At 46.0% G+C, this 9,230-nt stretch overlaps 1 protein-coding gene and 1 pseudogene across 2 annotated transcripts in view; both read left to right on the forward strand.

Moving 5' to 3' along the window:
• Otud5 (OTU deubiquitinase 5) overlaps positions 1 to 9,230 on the forward strand; it is a 30,310-nt gene that overhangs the window by 8,285 nt on the left and 12,795 nt on the right. The window contains exon 2 of one of the 2 annotated variants that reach the window (XM_048796642.1): positions 1,086 to 1,176. The exons of the other annotated variant lie outside the window; for it this stretch is intronic. Within the exon in view, the coding sequence (XP_048652599.1) occupies positions 1,086 to 1,176 (91 nt within the window). The remainder of the gene's footprint in view (positions 1 to 1,085; positions 1,177 to 9,230) is intronic. 2 annotated transcript variants of the gene reach the window in all.
• Positions 3,208 to 6,981, forward strand: LOC107159836 (annotated as a pseudogene).

Here is a 9,230-nt window from a genome sequence, read left to right on the forward strand (position 1 = left end):
GGTCCGAAGGCCAGCAGAGGGCGCAGTGGGCCTGGGAAAGGTCTGCTGTTTCTGCTTTGTTTTGTTTTGAAGTGGAAATGTGTTTTAAGTGATACACGGTCATTTTTTTTTTTAATCCAGAAATACACATTTGTACAGGCTCACTTAATCTGAACCTTTGGGGCCAGATGTGCTTTGAAACTTGGAAAAAATTTCAGAATTTAGGAAAGTTGCCTCATAATACTTTGTATTATGTAACACTCCAGCAAGGTTTGGTATAACATCTTATGATCAAATACCTGAATGTTTTTGCATTGAAATATTGGAATATTCACTCCCAAGTGGAATACCTGGGTGTATGTCAGTTTTGGTCAGGTTATGATGCAAAATGAGTTTGATAAAGACTTCCGGTATTTTTCCCCCCTAAGACTTTTGATGGTCAAGCCTTCTTGGGTTTTGGGATTTTGGACAAGGGATTTTATACCTTTGTAAAGAAGGAAGGTGAAGGAAAATCACCTGTAATACTACCACTTAGAGATAATATTTTGTTGTCTGGCCTTCCCAGTTTTGTGTGCATATATGTCTGTATACGTACATACGTATAGATGTGTGTAAACATATGTGTGTATGTATATTTTCTAAATGTGTTCAATCACAAATGAGGTCATACATTGCACACGTTTTGCCTTACACACCTTAGAATTACCCAGCTATATGTGGGGCTCAGGATCTAGACTCTTTACAGTCACTCCCTCTTCAACATCTCCCCTGGGTGAAAGTCCTTGAAGTTGAGCCAGATTCTCCACCCAGGCACTTACTGGGTCTGGGCTTCTGGCTGCCTACAAGGTCAGCAAGGGTCAGAAGGCAGATGGGGTTTCTGCTGTCAGGGCACCTGGGACCTCTCTGGGAGCGAGTCCAGCAACTGATTCCCTGAAAGAAAGGGTTTCTTGCTCCAAGTATATGGAGTATACAAGAAGGGCCAAGAACTTTACCTTGCCCAGTGTCCCTCTGCCAGTCATCTGGGCCCCTCTGGAGCTTGAGGAAGGGCCCTGGGGAGGTGGTGCAGGAATTCCCTGTTGCTGACCCCCACCTCTTCCCTCCAGCAGGAGCACTGGTTTGAAAAGGCCCTACGGGACAAGAAAGGCTTCATCATCAAGCAGATGAAGGAGGACGGCGCCTGTCTATTTCGGGCTGTAGGTGAGTCTGTGCCTCAGCCCTTAAAGGGCCTAGGGCTGCCCCTGAGTTGTGTCCCAGTTGTCAGGAGTAGACACCGAGAGAGGTTTGAGGTGGAGTAGGCTAATTTTATTATGGTCTCTAGGCCCCAGCCTCAAATTAGTGTCCTGCCTCTATCCCTGGGTCATGAGAGAGTCTGGTGGTGCAAGAGTAATAATAACAGGAGTGATAGTAATAAAGAACAATAACATCAATTAGGGACAGAATGCTCTGCTGACACTATAAGAAACTGTTTTAATACTCTACCAAGCTAGGTGAGCATAGGAACTATCATTGCTTCCATATTTCAGATGGGAAAAGTAGCTCAGGGATCCAAGTAACTTGCTCAGGGTCACACATATATTATGTGGTAGATTAAACATTTGGATCCTGGAATAGATCGATCTGAGGCCCATGCTCTTAACCACAGCACATTGCTGTCACTCTGAGATATAGAATACCTGGGTTTGCACCCAGACCCCCTATTTCTGGTGTATTTGGGGTTTCCATTCCTCATGTGTATGTGTGTGTGTGTATGTGTATGTGTGTATCAAGCTAGATATTTAGGTTTATTTTTTAACTTAAACAAAAGTAAAATAGTGAACCCTTATGTACGCATCATCCTGCTTCAAAGCAGTCATCAACACATGGCTAGCCTTGTTTCATCCTCACCCACTCTTTCTCACTCCCTTGAAACAAGAGTATTTTTAAACAAACCCTGACATTGGATCATTTCATCTGTAAATATTACTGTATGCTTCTCTGACAGATATAGGCTTGCTTTCTTTTTCTTTTTTTTTTAGAGAGAGAATTTTTTAATATTTATTTTTCAGTTTTTGGTAGATACAACATCTTTATTTTATTTTTTATGTGGTGCTAAGGATCAAACCCAGCACCCCGTGCATGCCAGGCGAGCGCGTTAGCATTTGAGCCACATCCCCAGCCCCCAGGCTTGCTTTCTTAACATAATCAAAATGCCATTATTATACCTAACACAATTAATAATTTAATATCATCTGCCAGCTAGCCTGCACTGGATCTTTGTGGTCTTTCTAGCTCTGAATGTGAACCCAACAAGAAGTCATGAGGTCCCATGCCATTAAGGGAAACTGGGAATATTGTAACCTTTTCCTCTCCCAAGGAGTGCCCTCTGATAGGAATCAGAAGACCTGGGTTCTAGTTCTAGCCCTCATAAGAGCTCTCTGGCCCTCAGCCTCTGTTTCCCAATCTTTGAAGTGGTGGTGTTTTCAAAGGCTCCTCAAGTTCCTTCTGTATAAGCTATTTTCTCTGTTTCTGGGGACCATCCATATCTACTGGTGGGTTGGACTGGTTCAGGCAACACTCTTGGCTGTGCCACTGATTCTTGGTGTGACTTTTGGCAGGCAGCTCTTTCCTGAGCCTCATTCTTAGCTGGAAAATGGGGCTAAAAGACCCCACAGTTGTAATGGTTTAATGATGTTACTTTTGGTAAATCCCTCTAGTACCTGACACATAGTAGATCTTCATGGAACAATAGCATTGATAAAGCCCAGATACTGTTTTCAGTGGTGCCTCAGAGTCAAAAATTTTGAAAGGGTTGGGGGAGGACTGGTTACCTCTCCCTAAAAACCAAGCAGAAGCAGTCCAGGCAATAAAATGTTCTATTGGGCTGGGAGAAAACCCAGTCTTTTTATCCCTCTGGCTAAAGTTCTCCCTAGGATGTTTCCTAGAGAAAGATCCGTGGGTTTGGGAGCATCTTGGGGGAAAAAAAAGATAAAGAATAGGTGGTGGGTTGTTAGAGGCCAGATAAAGAATAGGTGGTGGGTTGTTAGAGGCCAGGCCCTGTGTGAAGAACTTGGGCTGGCTAAGGGCAGTGTTGCACACCTGTAATCCCAGCAACACAGAAGGCCAAGAAAGAAGAATCACAAGTTCAAAGACTCAGCAACTTAGGCCCTAAGCAACTTAGTGAGACCCTGTCTCAAAGTAGAAAAACAAAAAAGTCTGGGGATATGGTTCAGAGTGGTTAAATACCTCTGGGTTCAATCCCCAGTACCAAAAAAAGAAAAAAAATGAACTCAGGATAGATGTAGGAGAAGCAGGGTGGTGGCTGGTAGGGTTAAGCATCTGAGTCTTGGGTAATCAATGAAGTAGTCCTTGGAGCTAGTGAGAATCTAGTGTGTGCAGTAACCCATATCAAGATCAGTGTTTGCCCAGGTGTGGTGGTGTATGCCTATGATCTCAAGCTATTTGGGAGGCTGAGGCAGGAGGATAGCAAGTTCAAGGCCAGCCTTTGCAACTAAGTTAAACCCTGTCTCAAAAAGTAAAAAAGGGCTGGAGGTGTAGAGGACTCTTGGATTCACTCCCCGATAACCCCCACCATGCACACACAAAACAGTGTACATGCATATGTATCTATCTGGCTATTCTCCCCAAACACAACCCTCCCCCCCCCCCCGCCACACACACTGGTGCCTTCCAGTAAGGGGCCCGAGCTTACAGGAAGAGCTGACCACAGTAGGTTGAAGGCCTTTCCTTATCAGCACTATGGCTACACATTTCCCCTGACTGGGCTGCCCTCAGCTTTTCTCTGTAAAACCTCAGAAGTCCCAGGGCCTCTCCCAGAAGTACGTAGGCCCTGGTCTCTAGGCCTCATTTAGAGGTTTCCCTGGTGCAGAGTACACAATACGTGTGCCTGGGAAGGGGACTTTGTCCCCAGGCCTTCTGTCCCCCCTAGGTTTCTAGTCTAGCCTCTGCAAGGACAGATGGTAGTCATCTTAGGCTCTAGTGTGAAGGTCTGCAGGCTCTGACTTCCTGCCATGCATTGAATAGTTGGAAGGAATATATAACTGAGGGTTGGAGTTGGGTATGTTGCAAACTTAGAGGTCACTATGTTTTTTCCTTGACCACTTTTGTGTATCAGGCATTCATCTTCATTCTTTATGCTTACTGAACAACTATCAGGAGCAGAAAGGAATCTACTTGAACATGGTTCCATGTATATTGGATTTAATGATGCTCTCTGTGGCCTAATAAAATAGCAAGCAGTCTTTCTCGGTGTGTCTTGCATGTAACATGGGCCAGAATAGCTGCTGGCTTACCAATGGCAGTGCTCACATTGTTGGCAGTGCTCACATTGTTGGCAGTGACTGCATCTTTCAAAGGTTTTGTAAGTTTACCTTTGAGTACAGGTGATTTGAATTGTGAAACCTGTACCGTGGCACGGGGTGGACTTGTTGGTTTTGTTTTAGGAGGTCTGTACCCTGTTTTTCTGGCTATACCTGTAAATGGTGGCCTAGCAACCAGGTATCAGTCAGCCCTGTTACCAGAGAAAGGAAACACATCAACTTACTGGATTTAAGTTTCTAAGCCTATCTTCAGAAAGATGTTATTTCCCATTTTACTTCAGACTATGTTTGCAGCATACCTTGGGTCTAGACAATATAAAATACTTATAAAGGCCCTTCAGTTCCCTGAATCTGGCCTAGAAATTCACCAATTTTGAGCAAATGTGTATACAAAATAAAATTGTAAAGATTAAAAAACAATCTGGATTATTACCCCATGATACAGGTGAGAAGATGGAGAGTCGGGAGGGTTGGGGGTGCAGCTTAGTGGTAGAACACTTGCCTAGTATGTATGGTGTCCTAGGTTTGATCCCTACCATGGCCAAAAAAATGGAAATGGCAAGCTTAGTTATTAGTGGAAGAGCTGGTATGGGAATCCAGAGGTGTCCAAAGGACGCATTCTTTCTTTTTCTTTTCTTTTTTTGAGAATTTTTAAAATATTTATTTCTTAGTTTTTTCGACGGACACAACATCTTTGTTTGTATGTGGTGCTGAGGATCGAACCTGGGCCCGCACACATGCCAGGCAAGCGCGCTAATGCTTGAGCCACATCCCCAGCCCCAGGACACATTCTTTCTATGATCTTAGGAATGAACCATAGCTTCTTAGCTTGGTTGTCATCTGACTGAGTGACTTTGTGTTCTCTTTTTTAAAATATTTTTTAGTTGTCAATAGATCTTTATTTTATTTATTTATATGTGGAGCTGAGAATCAAACTCAGGGCCTCACTCGTGCTAGGCAAGTGCTCTTCCACTGAGCCACAATCCCAGCCCATGACTTGTGTTCTTTGGGAGATGGTGTCTCACTATGCTTTCCAGGTGATCTTGAACTCCTTGGCTCAAGCAGTCCTCCTTCCTCAGTCCCCTGAGTAGCTGGGACTACAGGCATATACCACCATGCCTGACTTGGCTGTGTTCCTTGACTTTTGGACTTTATCTCTTCCAACTAGGAGCATGTAGCTCTCTACTGTTGGGAATCCCAAGGCAGGTGGCCTTCTGCCTTCTGTTTTGCCTCTGAGTTCTGGGTATACCCTGTGTGAACCAATATCATCACTGCACTCAGTTCTCTTCCACCTCCACTATATTCGTGAGCATCATCAAAGGCTTGGGTGGAGTAGAAATGGTAGTCTGAGTCTCAGATGTATCCTGTGGCCCACCTTGCCCCTGCTATGCTCAGATAACCTCCTCCTAGAAACGTGAGTCTGAATCTCTCTCCCTCCCTCCCTTTCTCCATGTGGCTTTGACTCAGCAGAAACCTCTGTCTCTGGCCATGGCTCTGGTGCTGGCCTCCAATCGATTAAAGTAGAGACCACATAGATGTGTCTGTGTGGGCTGTGTTATGGCAGTGAGTCCCCAAAACACTCCTCTGGGTCGTTTTGGTCTTGGAACATGGACCATCGGTACTAGAAGGGGTAGATCTTAGATCACTTTTGATTGTATTATAAATGGGGAGGTTGAGGCCTCAAGAGAAAGCCAGAACCCTGTTCTATCTAGTTCATATAGCCAGTGTTAGAACATCAGTGTTTCAGTTTGAATCAAGCCACAGAAGATTCCCATGGGCCACTTCCTGTAACCAGCTTCCTTTGACCTTTTTCTACCCTGTATCCTTTCATATTTTCATCTTTGCCACTGGAATCTTTGAGCAAAGGAGCAGGTATCTCAGAGACCAGGCTATTGAGGTGGCTGAGTTCCTCTGTTTTTCCCTGCCAGGGTGTGTTGATTGGGGTAGAGGGGCTACAGCCTAGATTATATCACAGCTGCTTGACAGGCTGTTGGGAACTTTTTTCTGGCTTCTTTTTGCTGCTGTGCAGCCAGGGTTCCCACTGGAGCAAGACAGCAGTGGAGAACAGACAGGGTAGCTGTCTCCCATTGCTGCTGTGTGTACTCATGTTTGTGTGGTTTGTTTTTAGGTTCCTTGCAGACACCAAGCTTCCTTTTCTGTCCTTAGTGGAACTTGCTGAGCTCTTCTGGCAGGCAGGCTGCAACCTGGGGAATAGGCGGTTCCCAGACACCTCTAAAGCAAATGGGAGGGCCATGTACTTAAAGCCCTTTAGAAAGATAATCCGGGTTCTCTTGTCTTGCATCTCCACATAAGTCTAGGCAAATATTGGTTACATTTTAAGGAACCTGAGGAAGAAGGGCTTCCCCCAGGCAGCAAGAGTGAGAGGTTGAAGCAAATCTGTTAGAGGTATTAGTCATTCCCTCTCCCACTTACCCCTGGCAAAGACTGAGAAGGAAGTGGGGGTGGTGGTTCCTGAGTGTTTGCACAGCCTCATATTGTGTCCACCTTTCAGTCTTCCCTGGTTGGTGGCAAGGTCATCTACTTGCTACATGTGATAGTTTTCTGTTGTTGTGGGGTTTGTTGTGTTTGTATTTAGTCTCAGAGATTACCTTTGGTAGGCCCTGCTGGCTGTATTTGGCTACTCACATGCATTTGGATACTGCTGTATGCCCAGAGAAGGGAAAGAAGAGTGAGTGTGTGTGTGTGTGTAGGATAAGATTCATGCAGACCTCTGGCCCTAGGGAAGGATACAGCCCCTGATACTTGTAATCTGCCCATTCCCAGGCCTTTCCTGGGTTCCAGCTGAGTTTTGCTTGTGCCATGGGGGAATTGAGGTAGTATCAGGCCTGGCCCTTGAAAGTAAGGTGGCTAAGGAGACAGCTGGCTGGCTTGGGTAGGGGGTTGGTAGTATCACTTGAAGCCAGCAGTTATCCCTTAACAGCCTGGCCTCATCTTCATCGTCCCCCCCTTTTCAAATGTGTAATCTTGGCCCAGCTGTGCCATGTTTCTGTGTCATTGTCCCTCCTGGGTAAAGGAGGATTTTTTTTGGCGAGGATCAAATGAGTTGGGATTGTGAAAAGTCTTTGGCGGAACCAATTGTATTGTGCTGAGGATTTCTGAGCCCTGTTTTTTGGATGGGAACAGAGGTGGGGTGGTGGGGGACCCCTTCCAGCTGGACCCTGGGAGGGGAGAGCAGGTGCAGATGGCCAAGTGCAGCGTCAGCAAGAGGAGGAGTTTCAGTTTCTATCAAAACAAGCTCTCTGAATTCCCCTACCCCTACAGGTCCATTGGGCCACTCTTCCCCCCACCTTGGATCCCCTGCAGGGAAGTCCAGCCTGGCCCCCAGCCCCATGTGCCAACCTGCTGGGAGGAGGAGGGCTTTCCATAGGAAGGAGGCGGGGCTAGGAAAGTTAGAAAAGCTAATCCATGTCAAGTGCTTGCAATGTTCTCTCCTGTGATAGATGGATGCTTTTCCTGCTTTTATCATTGAAGAAATCCTGCTCTCCTTTGTTGGGCAGGCACTGTTGCCTTTTCCTTGGTTCAGAGATGCACATTTTTCCACATTAATGATTCCAAAATTAGGATATTAGCTTGTAATCAGTGTGGAGGGGTTTGTCCCAAAAGCTGTGATAAGTGTGGAAGTATTGTAACTTGCCCATACTTTAGGACTGTATTTGGGAAGCCTGTCTTATTAGTTTGATATGAATTTGGTTACTAAATTTTTTCTTCCTTTTTTTGGGGGGGTGGGGGTGCTGGAGATTGAGTTCAGGGCTTCACACATGCTAGGCAAAGTGTTCTACCACTGAGCTAATTTTTCTAGAGCACGTTTCTAAAGTTTTTTGTTTTTCTTTTTAGTACCAGGGATTGAAGCCAGGGGTGCTTAACCACTGAGCCACATCCCCAGCCTTTGTTTATATTTTATTTAGAGCCAGGATCTCACTGAGTTGCTTAGGGCCTCCCTAAATTGCTGAGGCTGGCTTTGAACTTGTGATCCTCCTGTCTCAGCCTCCTGAGCCACTGGGATTAAAAGTGCGTGCCACCATGCCTGGCTTGGTTTCTAAACTTTTGAATGAAGTGTTCAGAAGGTAGGCCTGTAGAACTTTGGATTCAGTAAAGGAAGAAAATCAGTCTTGCTTGCAAGAGGGGGGGTCAGCCTGGGCTCTGAATTTGGGGCTTTCCTCTGGTGGAGGAAGTGCAACAGAAATGAGGAAGGGCTTAATAAGCATTTCCGACAGCATTCTGGCTGACTCGTGGGTGGCTAGCAATATTATGAAGTCATTGTCATCATGACAAATGGTGCTCCTGTTTGTTGACCATCTCCTGTGCTTCAGGTACTTGGCAAATCTTTCCATGTCATCTTACAACACCTGGTGGGTAGAAAAAGAGTTACAGTCTCTACTTTATGAGTGATGGCATTTTAGCCCAGAGAGACTAAAAGGCCTTGTCCAGTGCCACACACCTAGGAGGTATCAGGGCCTTTCTCCCAGGCAAAGGGATCAATGGCAAGGAAAGCGGGGAGACCCTCATGGGGTTCTACCCTAGCTCCCTTCCCTGTCCCACCATCTCCCCTCTTTTCCCCCATTTTCCCACATCTGGCATCCAACTATTGCAGATAGATCTCCCAGGCCTGCCAGTGAACATTGACCCTTCTGTAGGAGATATGTGTTCTCCAATACCTCTGCCTGTCTCCCTGAGCCTGGTGTTAGACCCCTGTGTAACTCTTTCACTCCCATCTCAGTTCCTGTTTACTGCAGCTGCAGATAGCACTGCCTCCAGACACCCCAAGCTCAGCCTACAGAAATAGCTCCTCCAGCAGCCTAGGGCAGCCACAGCGGTCTCTGTGGTCCTGGCTTCTAAGAAAGGCAGCAGCAGGGGGCCCCCAGCCTGTGTGCAGGACATGTGACTTGCTGGAAGTGTTGCTGGGGGGGGGGGGAA

The sequence above is a fragment of the Marmota marmota genome, unplaced genomic scaffold (assembly GCF_001458135.2).
Source record: "Marmota marmota marmota unplaced genomic scaffold, marMar, whole genome shotgun sequence".
Classification (NCBI taxonomy): Eukaryota; Metazoa; Chordata; class Mammalia; order Rodentia; family Sciuridae; genus Marmota; species Marmota marmota.